This window comes from Oryza sativa, chromosome 8, assembly GCF_034140825.1.
Source record: "Oryza sativa Japonica Group chromosome 8, ASM3414082v1".
NCBI lineage: Eukaryota > Viridiplantae > Streptophyta > Magnoliopsida > Poales > Poaceae > Oryza > Oryza sativa.
The window spans coordinates 18,262,393-18,281,203 of NC_089042.1; the positions used below are offsets into that span (position 1 = coordinate 18,262,393).

At 41.9% G+C, this 18,811-nt stretch overlaps 1 protein-coding gene across 1 annotated transcript; it reads right to left on the reverse strand.

Moving 5' to 3' along the window:
* Positions 1-1,831: 1,831 nt before the first annotated feature.
* Positions 1,832-10,762, reverse strand: LOC4345450 (ABC transporter G family member 44-like). Its single transcript, NM_001422554.1, has 24 exons — positions 10,029-10,762; positions 9,762-9,882; positions 9,574-9,662; positions 9,060-9,144; positions 8,794-8,953; positions 8,625-8,701; positions 8,286-8,339; positions 8,124-8,214; positions 7,526-7,827; positions 6,884-7,165; positions 6,315-6,631; positions 5,957-6,117; positions 5,763-5,866; positions 5,526-5,682; positions 5,341-5,445; positions 5,135-5,265; positions 4,497-4,829; positions 4,126-4,416; positions 3,940-4,023; positions 3,674-3,807; positions 3,339-3,566; positions 3,075-3,246; positions 2,731-2,985; positions 1,832-2,336 (listed from the first exon to the last, which is right to left on the reverse strand). Exons 1-24 carry the CDS (start codon positions 10,403-10,405, stop codon positions 2,076-2,078), a joined length of 4,371 nt encoding a protein of 1,456 aa, NP_001409483.1. The 5' UTR covers positions 10,406-10,762; the 3' UTR covers positions 1,832-2,075.
* Between the last annotated feature and the right edge of the window lie 8,049 nt (positions 10,763-18,811).

Below are 18,811 nucleotides of genomic sequence, written 5' to 3' on the forward strand. Positions count from 1 at the left end.
AATTATGTGCACAGTCTGGAAATCCAGTGAATAAGGAAAGATACCAAAGATTGGTGGGAAGACTGATATATTTGTGTCATACACGACCTGACATAACTTATGCTGTCAGTATGGTGAGTCGATATATGCATGATCCAAGGAGTGGTCATATGGATGCGGTCTATAGGATCTTGAGATATTTGAAGGGAAGCCCAGGTAAAGGCCTATGGTTTAAGAAAAATGGACACTTGGAGGTTGAAGGCTATTGTGATGCAGATTGGGCAAGTTGTCCTGATGATAGAAGATCAACTTCAGGCTATTGTGTGTTTGTTGGTGGCAATTTAGTATCTTGGAGGAGCAAGAAGCAACCGGTGGTGTCTCGCTCAACTGCTGAGGCAGAATATCGGGCAATGTCAGTGAGTTTGAGTGAGTTGTTATGGCTAAGGAATCTTCTTTCTGAGTTAAAGTTGTCGGTGGATACTCCCATGAAATTGTGGTGTGACAACAAGTCAGCAATCAACATTGCTAACAACCCAGTTCAGCATGATCGAACAAAGCATGTGGAGTTGGATCGTTTCTTTATCAAGGAAAAACTGGATGAGGGAGTTTTGGAATTAGAATTTGTAACGTCTAGTGGACAAGTTGCTGATTGTTTAACAAAGGGTTTAGGTGTTAAAGAGTGTAATCGTTCGTGTGACAAGATGGGTATGATAGATATCTATCACCCATCTTGAGGGGGAGTGTTGGGCTGTAAATAGAATAGTGTGTGTGTGTGTTTGTGTGCTGGCCCATCAGCTAGAGGCCCATCTACTCATGTATATGTAAATAACGATAGCAATACTGAAGGGGTGAAGCTTCCAGAGAAAAATTCACAAACTACAATTTGGGGGCCTTGGGTGAGTTGGTTTGACCCAACTAAGAAGGAACAATGCCGATCCTAACACTATTCGTCTTCTTCCTCCCATCCAAGCTTGGGCAAACATGAGGAGGAAACTAAGGGCGTCGAGATTCTGGTGGCTGTATGATGATGGCAATGGCGGTAAGACATGTCTCGCGGCTCAGCGCACCCATGGGAAGTGGAGGTAGGCACAAAAGACAACAAGAGTGCGCGGAATTCGAGCGCTAGGGTTTGATTTAGGGAAAGAAAGAATGGCGGGTAGCGAGCTTCAATTAGTATTTCGGCCACCTAAGAGCATCACATCGCGTCCCTGCCAATAGGGATTCCGTTTTCCCTAACTTGTTGACGAAAGTGGAAAGGGAATGGTTGGAAGCGGTGGAGCTTGATGGCCCAGGAGGAAGCATGACCATGGACAAGAACTTTGTTTCTACCAAACAATACAATCCACTAAATCTTTGGAAGATTTACTTTGTTTCCTATTGAACGATACACAGGAAATACCATATTGTACTAGTTAATTACTCCACTGCCATCATTTACGATAATTTTATACTGTACCTTGCCCTCTCTTAATGAACGGTACACATTGTTGTACCTCTCAGTACTTCTAAGTAACTCGCAAACACCGTAAAAGCTCTCGTATTTTTATTGTTTTGAGGACCATTGTTGTGATTTATATTGCTTTTGAAACTTCCTGAGCTGTTTCCAATTTGTACTTCTCTTGACATTTCTTTTTTTTTCTTCTGAATTTCTTACTTGTTTTAAACTTTTTGAATTTTAATAGGGATGCTTCTTGTTAGCTTTTTTGTTGGTTGGTATTGCTACACGCTGTTTTTAGAATTCTTCACATCAAACTGGGGTAGTATATAAACATTGGAAAATCATTCACACACAAAAAATCAACTGGAAGCCCGACTTCTACACAGTAAAAAAAGAAAGACAAAATCCGGCTGACTTTCATTTCTTTTCAATTAATACTACATGTACAAAATAGAATCAAAATTAACAGATTTCATGCATGTAAAACAAATTATCTGCACTATCAGCTTTGTATATATACTCCTGTTTGCTTCATTTCTGACTGCACTATACTACGAATTTTGTTACAAAACCAAAATAGAGTTGAAAAAAAGGAAAAAAAAAACTGTTACATTGGAAGTGGGTAATCGATCAGGTCTGAGTTAGCAAAAATCGATCATCACCTCCTCTGGAAGTTAAGCATCTTGATGGAGAGCGAGAAGGAGACGGCGAAGAGCGTGGCGAACCCCGCAACAGCAACGGCGACGACACCGAGGAAGTCGTGCTTGAAGCCGAAGTACTCCCTAAGGAAGACGTCAATGGGGACGCCGGTGTCGCGGAGCGGCTCCTTCAGGTCGCCGAACTGCGACGCCACCAGCCCGTACAGCGTCCACGACACCGGGCACGCCCACGAGTACCACCTCCACCACACCGGCATGCTCTGAACACATCACCAAGAATAACACATCAGTTTCGTATAGATGTCGTGCGCGTATCGACCAGGGTTTACCAAACCGTTTGGGGTGGGATTACCGCCACCACACGGTTTGACGGTTACCGCGGTAATCGTGGTAATCGTGCGGTTACCGTGAGGTATACCGTGGTTTCAAAAACTGAGAAGGTTAACGCACGTGATAACTATGATAACCGTTTAAAAACCCTAGTACTAGCCAGTTCAACCAAAAAGCTTAAATGACATCGGCATTTTCGATGTCGTATACCATACTACCAACCAGTTCACCCCAGAAGCTTAGCATACATCTCTATTTCAGATGCCGTGTGCTAGCCCGTTCGATCCAAAAGCTTAAGGTTAAGTAAGATTTAACGATACATACCGGGCGGGGGATGACGAAGCCGGAGAAGAGGTTCCAGATGCCGTAGAAGAAGGAGGAGACGATGGAGGCGATGTTGTAGCTCGGGGTGAGGCCGACGGCGAGCATGCCGTAGAAGGTGAAGTAGAGCAGCGTGAAGTACATGAAGTAGAGGTACCAGAAGAACTTCTTGGCCTCCCACTCGAAGCCGATCATGGCGTACACGATCACCCCGTACACCGCCGACTGCACCAGCACGTACGGCAGCTCCACCACCACCTGCACCGATCGATCGACAAAAATCTCCGGTCAAATGCTTCCATTGCTGGCTTTCAGCTCAAGCTCCAACCTCCAAGAATGTTCTTTACCTGTCCGAAGGCGTATGGCAATGCAGAGTACATCCCGGCGGCCCTCTCCCGGTAGAACACCGTCCGCTCGACGGCGACGACCGGCTGCACCGACGACGAGTAGGAGATCCCCATGAACAGCACCGCCGCGTACATCGACCCCATGGCATTGAACAGGTCTTGCTGCCTCGATCTGAACCCATGTTCAAACAACACAGTCAGTACAAGAACATGACATTGGGATTCATGATCAGAAGTTGAGACTGATTTTGCGGGTGATGCTACCTTTTGCTGCCGAGGCGCCAGAAAATGGTGCCGAACATGAGGGCGACGATGAGGGAGAAGAAGAAGCGGACGACGGTGTAGGGAGGGTTCCTCCAGTAGGAGAGGTTCTGCTTCCAGAGGCAGGCCATGCACTGGGTGGAGAAGCTCTGGGAGAATTGTGTTGGGAAGAAGAGGTCCTTGGACCCCTGTGGTGGCCTGCTGATGCCCTTGATCAAGCTCTGGTTTCTCCTGCAATGGGCAACAATGCCATATGAATCCAAGCTTTTTGTCAGAACTTCGTGTCTGCAGGTTAATTATGAGACAGGAAGCAAAGAATTAATGGATCATTGGCTTACTGGTAGAGATCTGAGTTCTTGTAGACATCTGTAAAGCTGATCCCCAGTACGTCTTCCTGTGCCAGTGTGGTTACTTCCAGCATCCATGTTGCCGGGTTGTAGCCTGGTTTGATCTTGCTGACCCCTTCGACTCCCTGACAATAACAAGAAAAAAAATCCAGTGAATCACAGTCACACAACACAAGATCAGTGTGTCATAAACGGTGGGAAAGGAAAGAAATGTCAGGTTGAATTAAAAAAAACTTCAGAGAAGAAAGTGAAGTTACCTCAAAGTATTCAATAAGGTCACAAGAATGGTGTCCTAGAGGACCCACGTATATCTCCTCTCCACCTCTTTTCATCAGGAACAGCTACACAAGAGTAAAGAGTATTTTTACAATCCGCGATAACTCTCGAAAACATGAAGAAAAAAAAAATCAGAGTTCTGAACATTCAGTCTACTTGCAGCTTACCTCATCGAAGGCCTCAAAAATGTCAATGCTAGGCTGGTGGATGGTGCAGACAACAGTCCTGCCTGTGTCAACGGTGTTCCTCACCGTCCTCATGACAATTGCTGCCGCCCTTGCATCAAGGCCAGATGTAGGCTCATCCATGAATATTATCGAAGGATTTGCGACGAGCTCAACAGCGATCGTCAGCCTCTTTCTTTGCTCGGTTGACAGGCCATTTACTCCAGGTAGCCCAACAAGCGCATCCCTCAGTGGATTCAGCTCTACCAGCTCCATCACTTGCTCTATAAACATCTGTTCAGAAATGAACAGCAATATGTTCAGAATTTTATCCTGCATTTAGCTCGGCAATTAATTTCTACTATAATTGGTACCTTTCTTGTTTCTGAATCAACATCAGAGGGCAGCCTGAGCCAAGCAGAGTAAGCCAGGGACTCATAAACAGTCACATTTGGCGAGTGGATGTCATTCTGTTCACAGTAACCAGAGACCCGAGCGAAGGTTTCCTGCTTCTTCGGGTAGCCAGAGATCGAGATGTCACCTTCGATGTAGCCTCCCGTCTTCCTGCCGGCCAACACATCCATCAGTGTTGTCTTGCCAGCACCACTGACTCCCATCAGTGCAGTGAGGACCCCAGGCCTGAAGCTGCCACTGACTCCCTTCAGCAGAAGCAGCCTGTCTTGATCCACACCCTGTGCTTTCATTTCCTGCAATGATGCAATATGTTTTCTTTCATGAACTTCAAATGATTGCATGATATTAACTGTTGTATTATCACTAGGTCATGATGTGTTGATATCTGAAACTCTGAAAGCAATCAAAAAAAAAATGCACAAAAAAGAAAGCAACCAAATCTCTTGTATCAACATCTTCCAGTGCACAACATTCTATCAGAAACAAAATACATATGAAACAAAACTATAAAACAAATAGTTTTTTGCAATTGTTCAGACTGAAATTTCTGATTAGGTTCTAATACTGGAGGAATAGTAAAATAGTCAAGGGATGTTACCGGAGGCATGTCGACAGAGTATCTGATGTTGTTGAAGGCAACAGCAAGCGGCGCGAAAGGGAGCACCATTCCTCTCCTGTTCTCGCTTGCCTCACCTGGTGCAGCATTTCTCCTTGTGTTGGTAGTTTGTCCTGCACAATTTGGCCCTTCAGATGGCATTCACCAAATGACATGTTGCCATGTCCATGTTCAAAATGCGACCTTACCTGAAGATGCAGAGTTTCTTGGATCATTGATCGTTTCTCCGGTGATATTGGCGTGCTTTTCCTTCAGTGCTTCCTCTGAAAGAATTTGCTGAGCTTTTCCCGATGCTGCATAATTTGAATATAGTTCAGAATCATGTGCTTCAACAAAATTCTGCTTGAATTCTGTTGTAGAATTTTAGAATTACGTTTAAGGTAGCCTAGAGCGATGGTGAATAGGATGTTGAACACAATGACGTATCCGAAGAGTGCACCGACGCCAATCCAGTACCATTTTGCCTCAGTGAACATCCCCCTGGACTTGAGCACTTCAATTCCTAAAGTTGTATTGGTCCCTTGGACAAGCTGCAAGATTGTTTTGACAATCAGAACGATACGAATTCAGCAAATGAAAATTGTTCTGAGGACAGGAAGAATCTACATACGCGGTTCCACTTGTGTCCAAGGAACTCATTCACTGCGATGGCGTTCATCGCATACTGGAGAGGTGAGATCCAGTAGCCCCAGATCCACCATTTTTTCACATCATCTGCCATGAACAAAGAAAAAATAAGTGTTACTACTCTTCAACCAGAATTTTGGATTTTAACATAATGATTTATTTGTTCAAAGGAATTACGGTGTGATAGGATAAATCCACTGAGCACAAGGAGCACTAGTAGAGCAAATGACGCCAATGTATTCGCGACAACCATGGTCCTGCCCAATGCTGCAATAAATCTGAACAATGCTGCGGCCATCTGGTTCACCAGCAATAGCAGCAGGTACTGCTTGAACAACCTATGAAAAAAGGAAGACAGCAACAACATTCATATGATTGCTTGGTATTACAACTAGTAATTGCAAGAAATGATTTAGGGATCATTGCATACACACTAATACAACTATCATAATGATCGTGTTTTACGTCACTTTTGCTTTTAGGGATGTAAAGTTTTCAGTCAGTATGACATACGAAAACTTCTGTTGATGCATACCTTCCGACATTTGGATCGAATCCGATGACATAGTAACTCAAGAATACTGTGATGGCAACCTCAAAGCAAGATATCGGTATCTTGAGAATCCAGGTTGGTATTGTGTAAGCCCATGAAGGGAAGAAGAGGTAGTCCCTTTGCTTGAAGAACACAGGCAATTTTATGGTGGCCATAGCAAGCTCAGAGAAACCATTGAACATGTGCGCAACCATTGCAAAGAAGAGCGCACCCAGGTAAACAATGCCATCAGTCCTTGTTTCGTGGTGCATGTTTGTGCGCAGGAACAGTGTCATCACAATGATTGTGATAACCAGAAGCTGAAAGTGGAAATCAAGCAATGCCATTAGATTATCAGAAGTCCACTGGAAGCTGTACTTTTGAATCCTCTTTGATGATTATCAGAAATGCTACTCTAAAGTAGCACTCACTGATTGTAAACTTAGCAAAAATGAGAGAGGAGAAATCAGGTAACCATGCATTATATGGCATGCCTCATCATCAAAACATAGAATTTGGCAATCTGCTCATATTCTTAGGCTCAATCTACAAGAACTTGATGAGATGTTTACCTGGAAAGCGCGAAAACGGTAGACAAACATGTTGCGTTTCATGAGCAGCAATTCCCTTGCTATACATGTGCGAAGAAGCTCTAGCTTGCTGGCGCCATAGGTTGAGGTGGTGAGCGATGCAGGGTGGGAAGTGCTCTTGTCGAAAGGGTGAGACAACTCGTCCGATAGAGTTTGGCCGACGTGAAATGACTGGAATGCACAAGCGAACTCCTGAACTGGGATGTAGCGGTAAGGCTGGTGAGTCCTTGCCCAGTACTGCTGCTGATCCTTTCTTGATGTCACCTGGAAAGTTTTGAGCAATCTTGATGTCAGTAAAAGTAGAGGAAAAATGATACATTTTCATGGTATGTTTTCAGTAGCTAGATGAGAAGAACCAAATAGTTGGAAAAAATGGAAATGAACAGCAATGCATACTGGACTCAAATAAATGTGCAGAGAATGAAATTTTGGGAGCACGAAAATGTGAATATGGTATGTAACAAGACAAGAGCCGAGTATATATATGCAAGAACAAAGATGAGTATAAGTAGTCATCCAAATGAGCTAAACAAGCAGATGAATATGCAGCACAAATAGTCAGATGAGCAAAAATATGTGGTTCCAAAACAAGTAAATCTTGGCATAGGTATTCAGCAGAATTACTTCTTGCAAAAAGTCTGCAACGCCTTTCCGATCGGGACATTTGAAGCCCATCGATTCAAAGAACTCAAGCACGTGTTCACGTGGCCCTTGATACACAATGTGCCCATCTGACAGGAGGATTATATCATCAAACAGATTATATGTTTCTGGTGCGGGTTGCAGCAAGGAGATGACAGTTGTGCCACCGAGGATACTGGTGATCTGTCCAAGAGATTTCACTATCTGAAATGTTGTAGAGCTGTCCAACCCAGTGGAGATTTCATCCATGAACATTGCTCTTGCTGGTCCAACAATCATCTCACCTTCAAAACAAATTCAGGAAACCAAGAGTCAGAAAACACTAGAATCTTATGTTATGATAATTGAAGGGAAAACAGCACAAGACTTTGTTATGCTATGATAATGAAATGAGCTAAAGAAATTTCAAAGATTTTAAAGGTTCAACAAAGATTTTTCGTTCTAGTTTGACCGTTTTCAAGGCAATGCTCTGTTCACAAAATTTACAAGGCTTTCATTTCTTTCATAGAAAGTGAACATAAAAAGAAGATCCAACATTATGCAGTCATGACAATCAGATTCTCAAGAATGCTCACAATACCTGTTGTGACACGCTTGCGTTGTCCCCCTGAGATTCCTCTCAGCATTTCATTTCCAACAATGGTGTCAGCGCAAATGTCAAGTCCTAGAATCTGCATCAGAATTAAATTAAACCATTATTGCCTATTTGAGTTGAATGAAAAGCTGATTCTGTAAGACGTACCTTGAGGACGTAATCAGTGATGATATTTGTCTCCTGACCACCCACTGATATTGCCTGAAATTAAATATTGTCAGTAAAGTTATTTAAAAAGTGTTGTATTATTTGATGATATGGAAAATGCCATTACTATGTCTACCATGTATTTCTAGTCCAAATGGACCAAACCCCCATTTTGATAAGTGCTTTTGAAACACAACTCCTAAATTATATGAAAACATACCAAGATATCTACAATTTTGATTAATACTATTCTGATACAACTCTAATATTATATCTGAATATCCTATATTCAGCAAACCACAGGTAACTCAGCGTCACAAAGCATCGACGTAAACTAACCTTCATGTAAACATCAAGATCTGGGTCAGGTTTAATATTCGCCGCCTTTTCCCTTCTAGCTAGTTCAGTAAGCATGTCTATAAAAAGTCCATCAGAAAAATTAGAAAACAATATAATATCATAACAGAAGTAAACCAATTTCCTGAAATGTGATCAATTTTGAGCTTACCATATCTAGTACCAACTCCCTGGCATCTGGCTGAGAATGCCAGGGTTTCGCGCACCGTCATCTCAGGGATGTGGAGATCATGTTGGGATATATAAGCAGCTGATCTTTGGGCCACAAACTCATCCATTCCGTATCCATTGTATGTCACTTTTCCTGAAACCTGGTAGGTTTTATTTCAATTCAGACCAAAGTTAAAGTTTCCTGAAACCCGACTGGTAAAGAGTGTTGAGATTTGTCATGTTGCTGTAAAAAGTAAAATGGTTAACCTTTAGATCAGATCCTAGTTTCCCTGCCAAGGCAAGAAGCAGTGTGGTTTTCCCTGACCCTGGTGGCCCTAAGAGTAATGTCATCCTGAGAACAGCATGAAAATCAACTTGTCAGACAAAACAAGTGCAATAGAAAATGATTTTTGCAGCGCGAATTAACAAAGAGAGAATAAATCCGGTATAAACTAGATATCTTGCTATGCCAATTATGGGCCTATTTGGTTGGATAGCACAATTTGCCAAACGTTTTACGGCATGAAACAATTTGTCCGGCACATAATTTGTTGTCGTCCACTAATAGGTTCAGTCAAGAGTTTGTATCTATGACACGTGGGGCCAAGAACTAGAAACCAAAGCACTAGCCTAACAGAGTCAAACTTCCCTGAAACAAGTGGGTATCCAACCAAAGAAACCTTATTCAACATGACTACTCAAGTGTTAATTTCCATTAGATACCATGCATTTGTACACTAAATAAGATTGTCCAAGTAGGCAAAAATGGATGTCATGTCACCTCCTTGGCTTGATCACTCCATGGACATCGTGGAGGATGTTCAGAGGCCTCTTCTTGTTGGGAACCACATGAAGCAAATTGGCCAGAGACTGCACATCCAAGTGGGGATCAAAGAACAAAAGGTTCAGACTAAAATTTGCCCAGAAATCATCAGAAATGAGAGGGTTTTGGGGGTCCAAATTTTTCACCTCCAAAGAGTTGAGAGTTGTGTTGAGGAACGTCGGGAGGCCTCTGCTGCCGACGTGCGCCAACGCGTCGATGCTCAGGTGTTCGTAGCGCACCTCGATCGTCGGGAAATCGAGCCCAACCCTGAGACGAATCGGCAAAACAAGAATTTAAAATTTCAGCTACTTTTCTTTGGAATTGGTCGTGGAAATCGAATGGTTTGTTTCGAATTTGTGTCGAATTAGATATTCGTATGGACAAATTGAGATTATTTTTGTTTTTGAAGTTACCTGTCGATGCGCTGCTTGAGCTTGAGGAGGAAGCTCTCGTGGTCCTCCTCGGCGACGCGGACGAGGCGCTCGAGCAGGTGCTTCCGCTCCTGGAACCCGAGGCCGGCGACGTCGACGACCTCGCCGGCGGCGCCCGAGCCCTGGCCGTCGTCAGCGGCGGCGACGATGCCCTTGCGGACGCGGGCGTGGGTGGGCAGCTTCTCGAGCGCCGCCCACTTGAGCGCCTCCTCGTCGTCCTCGGCCTCGGCGCGCGACGACGACGCGATCGAGAAGACGTCGTAGTCCCGGTACGACGGCGCCCGCCTCGACGACGCCGACGCCATCGACCCCCGCAGCCGCAGGCTCGCCACTCCGAACGCCGCCTCCCCGGTGTCCATGTCGAAGAAGACGAACTAGCCCCTCGTCGCCAAGAATCAAACAGCTTACAGGCGCTCTGCTGCTGCACGCTGCCAAGAAGAAAGAACACACACGCCCTCTTTGGCGGGCGCGCGCGCGCGGCCAAGAACACGGCGGCCGGCGGCGGAGGGGAGGAGCGCGTGGTGAGGAGGGGGAGGGGGAGGTGGGTAAGGTTTGGTGTGGAGAGCGCGGCGAGCGGGAGCGCGTATGTATATGTGGCGTGGCGTGGCGTGGCGTGCATGGGCGCGCGTGGCGAGGTGGGGTTCGGAGGAGGAGACTGGGAGAAGACTGGGGGGGCGGCGCGGGGCGGGGCGACCTGGGCGTTTGAAGTTTGAAGGGTGGCGCGGTCAAAGGAGGAGGGAGGGAGGGGAGAGAGCAGTGGAGACGACGGTGGTGCCATGGCGTTTCAACGGTCCTGTAGAGGAGACTCAGTCCTCAGTCCTCACCTCGGTGCTACTGCTGTCAACTGGGAGTAGATGGCAATGAGAGAATTTCCCACCCAAGAATATCTATCCATCCCCGTCCATGCGAAATACTCCTTCCGTCCTATTTTAGGTGTACCCATAAGCATTCGTGTCTAACTTTGATTGTCTATTTTATTTTAATTTTTTTATAAATAGTATTTTTGTTGGTATGAGATGATAAAACATGAATAGTATTTTATTAGTTACTTATGTTTTTAAATTTTTTAAAAAAAAATTTAAGTAAGACGGACGATTAAAGTTGGACTCAGAAAATCATAGCTGCACTTAAAATGGGACGGAGAGAGTATAACAGGAAATAACTTTCTTCTCATCCCCATCGTAACACGGAGAATAAATCTTTGTTTGGGGGTTATTCCACTTAAAAACAATATATACGTAACAAATTATATACTCCATCCGTCTTATAATATAAGGGATTTTAAGTTTTTATTTGCATTGTTTGACCACTCGTCTTATTCAAAAAATTTGTGCAAATATAAAAAACGAAAAGTTGTGCTTAAAGTACTTTGGATACCAAAGTAAGTTAAAAAATAAATAATAATTCTAATTTTTTTTAATAAGACGAGTAGTCAAACAGTATAAGCAAGAACTCTAGAATCCGTTATATTATGGGACGGAGGAAGTATGTAACACATTACAACTAATTCACATAGTAAAACGTAATATTATCATTTATCAAAATTACAAGTAATATAGTACTAAAAGATAAGTAGAAAAATACACTTAATTTGATCCCTACGCGAGTCTTCGTGGGGGACAGGACTTCCCCACCACCGCGAAAACCCGATAAAAATACAATACCTCCTATTTAATTTTCTACAAAGATCTAACTCTAACCATCTTCGCTTCCTGATAGGAGAATATCCCGTGGAAAATTGGGGACGGGACCCTATTATCATCTCTAGCTAGGTGCATTGGATGGAAGGAAAGGAAGGAAGGAGGAAGGGGAAATAAACTGCATGCTGAATGGAAGCCTCGCACATGGTCAAAATTTTTTGTACCAGTATTCTGGGATCAATGATGTCCGCGTCCACTTGGCCACTTTGGGGGAACGGACGACCAAACGGCTCACGCGCATGTCTCCGTCCACTGACGGCGACGCCTATAACGTTGCTGTTTAGGGCTCGTTCGTTTTGGAGAAAAAAAACAAAGGATTTGGATTCCTAACCATTAATTTCTTCGAGTGTAATTCCGTTTGTAGAATTTAAGTATAGGGTCAAAGGAATTTTCTTTCCTACAAGTTGCATAGAGCAAGGCCCTCTTTGATTCAAAGGAAATTCATAGGAATTTTAGAGGATTTCATTCCTATAGAAATTTTTCCTACAAAACTCTTTGAATCAAAGGAATGAACCCTATGTAATCCTATGAAATTCCTATGGAATGCCTCTTCCCATACAAGTTTTGAAGAAATTTTAACAAGAGGTAGAACCTCATGGAAGAAATATCTTGAGTCTTTATCTCTCCTCAAATTCCTGTGTTTTTCCTATGGTCCAATCAAACGGTCATTCCTATGTTTTTCCTGTGTTTTGCAATCATCTGTTTTACACTTACATTCCTATCATAATCCAATGTTTTTCCTATTCCTCCGTTTTTTCATTCCTGTGATTCAAAGTGGCCCTAAGCATGGGAATTTTTCCATCCACTCAAACCTCTTTAGAAAAATTCCTATGGATTGATGTGATGTGTGTAAACAATTATGTTCCTCCACTTTTCCTATTCCTATGGATTCAAATTCCTCCAAACTGAATAAGCTCCTAGGCCCCCTTCAGGGCACCTTTGAATCAAAGGATTTATATAGGAATTTCATAGGATTCAAATCTTATACGAAATTTTCCTATTTGGCCCTTTAATTCAAAAGAATTGAAGCTTTCTAAATCCTATGAAATTCCTATGGAATGGCACATTGCATGTGGATTTTGGAGGAAATTTAGCAAGAGCTCCAACCTCTTGGAAAATTTCCTTTGAGTCTATCTCTCTCATCTGATTCCTGTGTTTTTCCTGCGCTTCAATCAAATGACCATTCCTGTGTTTTTCCTATGTTTTACAATCCTCTGTTTTACACTTCAATTCCTGTCAGAATCCTGTGTTTTTCCTATTCCTCCGTTTTTTCTACCCTACGATTCAAATGGGCCCTGATTCAAAGAAAATTCATAGGAATTTTAGATGATTTCATTCCTATAGGAATTTTTCCTATATAGCCCTTTGAATCAAAGAAATGAATCTTATGGAATCCTATGAAATTCCTATGGAATGCCTAATACCATGCAAATTTTGGAGGAATTCTAACATGAGGTAGAACCTCATGGAAACTTTCCTTTAAGTCTTTATCTCTCCTCTAATTCCTGTGTTTTTTTCCTGCGGTCCAATCAAACGGCCATTCCTGTGTTTTTCCTGTGTTTTACAATCCTCTGTTTTACACTTATATTCCTATCAAAATACTACTTTTTTCCTAATCCTATGTTTTTTCATTCCTGCGATTCAAATGGGCCCTTAACCAAAAATGTTGTCTTCAAGTTAAATATTTTTCTTTACAAAAGAGCAGTTGTTTTTAAGGCATACTTAAATGTTCCATACACACTTTTGAACTATAATCGGAAGATTCTATAGAATTTTGGCTAACTATTTCTTTCATTGGCTCAGTACTAAAGTAACATACATGTGGTGCATGGTGACTCGTCAATCTCACGGTACATGTTTATAGTGTTAAATACGCACGCATGTATACGAGCATTAATAGCTACATATATCACAAATGCACGCTAGATTTGAATTTTGCAAGTTAAACTATAGTGGTTTAAAATTTTATATTTCAATTTAAATAGAAACAAAATGATTTATCCAAATGTAATCAACATAATCGATCCATTGATTTCTAAGCTAGAAATACCAAGTTCTAGAAAATATTTCCTCGCAAACAAAAAGTTCTGCAAACTATTAGATCTGAGTTACACCAGACAGGACCTTGGTTCCCAATATTTTCACCATATTTCAGCACCACACGTGTCAGTGTCACAGATGATGCTCGCATTGGAACTTGCGACTTTTGGAGGGATTTTATAGTAGTTGAACTAATTTATTTGAAAATCCTATAAAGTTGTAGTGCTTCATAGGAGTCTTAAAAAAGTCTGAAATTTTTCTTGCAAAAAAGAAAATCTGAATTTTTTCAGCATCACCTATACATTTATCGATAAATTTTCATAATGTAATAACACTGTAACTTGCATGTAATTTTATTGTAACTATAATATAATTTATATGTAACTTTCACATAATTTTAAACCATTAGATTTATTTCAAGTTTTGTGCAGGTGAGGAGGAAAACAAGTCACAGCACGCATACGTGTGATAGGATTTGGTCTCATGACCTTCATTTTACCAAAATAACATGTTATGGGGGAGATTTTTAAAAGTTACATACATGTTACTCTCTCCATTCTAAATTGATCTACATATAGTTTTTTTGAGGTTATTCCTAAATCAATTACATATTTATGTTCATTTATTAAGTCTATTCATTATTTGTGTATTGGAGTAAATGGACATTGATGCATGCATCCATGTACACAAGTATTTATAACCCACATGTAATATCTTGATTTAATATTGGCTAGGAAATAGTGGAGATGGTGCATGCATTAAGTTTGTTGCTAGAGTAAATATAGTATGAGAGAGTTATTAGCTTTTTTTTTAGTATTGGTGTACCTATGAAATATGTGGATTAATTTGGAATGGAGGGAGTACATTGTTACAGTGTAATTACATTCATCTGTTAATTTTTTATGAGAAAATTTGTCGATAAATATATAGGAAATTTGTTTTTTTTTCACGGGTATGTTCGTAGAATAAGGGGAAATTAAGCATCATTGCTATATTTTTCCTAGCAGGTCCTTTTCTGATGATTGCATCGAATCAATTTTTTTACTAGAGATAAACATGCGGTAGTTCGTGTTCGGGATTTGCTCAAAGATGAAAGATCATCGCCAGATTGTGAAGCCAACACAAGATATTATCCCAGAAACCAACAGATGGACGGTCGAAGCCATACTCACACACCTAAAAATGCATCCCCTGTTTTTCAAAGATACATGTGTAATGTCGTACTCACACACGTACAAATAATGCATCCCCTGTTTTAAGTGGCTTCACGAAAGTAGAAAAAAGTTTACCAGCTGCATAGACACTTATTTTTTTTATTCATACTCACGTCTAAAATAAGGGATTATTTTTTGTTCATATTGTGGGATAAGAGGAATGATGGCAAATGAGTAAAAAGTTATCTTTTATGGGTGAGAGATATTTATTCCTATTCCCATTAGCTAAGCAGAATGTTTTTTTAAAGAGCTAAGCAGAGTGTTATCTCAACTTTTACCGTGTAGAGCGTGCGAGTTATCTGAACTTTTTTACGGATGTGATTATATATGTGTGCTTGGAATTAACGATTCTGCATGCAGTTGCATACACATCATCACCCACAAACGAGAATCTTCCTGCAATTTGTCAAAAGGGCTAACGATCTGATTAGCAAGGCTTGTTAATAATCTTCTAGAATGTGGCCTGAATCATTCAACCAAAACAAAACAGCACGCATGCAATCAGTCAAAAGTCACCCAGACTTGTCAAAGAATTCTTCCAGGAAATTACCTACCTCTCCTCCTTCTGACTGCTTGATTTGGCAGTGTGTGAATTGTGATGGAAGAAATCAAAAAACAAGTGGGAGAGAGGCATGGGTTTATTCAAGGATTTCGACTGCCATTTCTCCTGAACATTGACAAGCAATATAACAAGAGAGGTTGATGATACCCTCATACCCACTTAGTTTACCATGTTCTTAGCTAGACATTTCTGGGGAGAAGAAAAACGGTCCTGAATGCACTTATATGGCACATTTTTAACTATATAATTAGTTAGTATACTTTGATTACTGATCCTAGATGCTGACATTTTCTAGAATGTTTAGACACATGAGTGGCAGGCATGCTACTGTTTAGTCGTCGTCCGAAGTAGTAGATATTTTGAATTTGCATGGTCAAAACAGAAACTGGAGCGACATCATCATAATTTTGCCACCGACACTGTACATAAACATCTATAGAAGCCGGTTGGGAAAACTGGCCATTGGTGTTAGTTCCTAGCTGGCACCAATTTATGGACTTTTGGAGCTGGCATCTTAAAAAATTATAGGTGCTGGTTCTTATCCTATAACCACACTTATAGTATTCAATAAATAAAAAAAAAAGAAGAGCTTGATGAGCCATCGTAGCCTTCACCTCTACCACTTCCCGACCGTCGGCTGCCACCGCGCCCTCTGCATGAGCCTTCTCCACCACCGCCACCGTCACCGGATCAAGGCAACCACGGACAACTGCCATGGTCCACGCCACGGCTCGGGCCCCAGGGGAGCATGTGCTCACCATCTGCTGTTGCCGCCCCAGCCTGCACCACCGCTGGGACGGTACCGCGTCAGGGCACGCAACTCCTCCCTTATCCGCACGCTGCTCATCCATCCTCGGCGTCGGCTCTGACACCGGCACCGTCCTCGTTGACCTCATCGCCCCAGGCATCGTACATGAGTTCTGCATTGATAGGTCCTTCCTGCGGTGCTGCTACCGCGTGGTGACCGGATCCGGTGCCTCCAGGTGTCCGGATCCGGCGCGACACGGCGAGGAGGAGAAGCGGCATCGTCGGGGAGAGGAGGAGCGGAAGTGGCTATGGACAGAGAGGGAGGAGCAAGATGAGGAGGAGGTGTGACGTTGATGAGACTAGGAGGAGGAGAAAACATAGGAGAAGAGGCGCGGTTGGGTGGTGGGTGGGTGGGTGAAGGAGGAGAGGAAGAGGAGAGATGTGGATAAGGTGGGGGAAGATGTGGATAAGGATGTGACTCGGCCGATCAATTTTCATGGGTACCGATTAATTGAAAAGCTAGTACCTATAATATATTATAAATGTATTTTTTAATTAACCGGTGTAACACCATAGTGTGTTTGGTTTTATTTTCTTATGAATAATTGGCATATGAGATTATTGGTTTTGATATTTGGAGATTATTGGCAAAGTGGTTTTAGAGATTATTGGGATTTTCAGATGATGAACAGGGATTGTTGCTGACAAGGTTTGGACTAGTCAGACCGGGGTAGGTGTTGTCGATCAGACTGGCCAGTCCGCGATCTAATCGGCCGACACTGTGTCGATTTTGGGTTTTTTCTTTGGATATCCGTAGATAATTCATGTTTATGACTTCTAGATAGATACTATAAGTATGTAATACTGTTGTGTGTTAACAATGAGTCGAGTTGGTGAGAACTTGTGCTCGGATATGGTTTCTTGGTTGATGCATGTGTATGTGAGTCTTGATGCCTTGAAAGAGCGTTGCCGATGATGGATTAGGAGTTAACTTGGGAGAAGATGATGCCCGGACAATCAGGATATTATGTGGGAACCTCAGACTAAAGATCTATGTATGTGGTTGGAGAGGATTTTATATGGCATACAATGGAGATATTGTGTGCGTATGGGATGCATAGTCGAATTTGGAAGGAGTCCAAATTTGATACAATTGAAGTTTGTTTTTTGTATGGGAAGGTTTCCTAGGTGATTAGGACTTTTTGCATAATGTTGGTTCGTGGCTTTAGGCTGTCTACCACGGGTATAAATAGAGAGGGAGGGTGTGGCCTTCTGGTATCGATTTTGAGAAAGTTGAGTTTAAAAGAAAGTTAGCGTTTCAAGTTTAGTCGAGATTTTTGGCAGGAGCACGGTGGTTAGACCGGCGGCGGCGACAGACAACAACGACACGTTGAGAGGTTAGACTGGAACAACTACACCGGTTAGACCGGAAATCTTCGAGAGGTCAAACCGGCACATCCACTCCGGTCAGACTGATCGCCATCAAATTGAGGGTAATTTTTAATTCCGCTAAAAGTTTTGGTTTTTGGTACCAGAACCATTCACTCCCCTTTAGTTAGCTTGGTTTTTTCTGCTTGTTCCTACCATCGGTATCTAAAATATATTATAGGTGCTGGTTCTTTTTAAAAACTGGTACCTATATTATTGGTGTCTGTTTTTTTTCTTAAGAACCGATACCTATAGTGCTCAAAGATGTCGATTCTATAATTTTTCATTGTGTGGAGGTGGGAAAAAATCTATAAGTACCGGTTTTAAATGAGTCGGCACTTATGAGCCACTATTTATGAGAGGTCTCGTAGTAGTGCAAGATCATAAATTCGCAGTTTTTACTATAGGTTGAACTATAGTTCCTCCACGGATATTACATAAATGCACTGTACTCGCGAAAATAACGATGGAAGGAAGAAGATGATCATAAAGGTTTCCAGCGTAAATTTCCTTTTTTTTTACAGGATTAATTGTGCCAAGTTGTTCTTTCGTATACTGTTTTCCTTGATAAATATCATATATGAGACATCGCGTGCCTTTCTAAAAAAAATGCACGTGTTTTATAACTAGAGAAAATAATTTTATTTGTATGTATTAAATTACTCGTTACGATTAATGAACGTCTATTTTAATTGTACATTAAATTTGTCACCGCCAATTGCCATTGAGTTGGTTGTTTTTCTATGAAAGATAACCGGTATTAGGATGTTACATAATCTATTAAAATAATAAATAAATAGTTGATGATAATAACAAAAGGTTGTATCAGATATGTTATAATTACAGTGACCGTACTGCATAAAGCAGCCATAGCCCATAATTGCTTTTCACTTCCTTCAATGGAGAGTGCTATCTATGGGTTATGCCTAATAAACCTAAATCCGAGGAACATGGTGTTCTGCTACGAGGGTTTATGGCTATAATCTCATGCAGTTTTACTGCTTAAAATTGAATAACTGGTGTCTCGTAACGACTCAACTATTGCAATTTCTGGATTATCAAGCGGAAAAACAT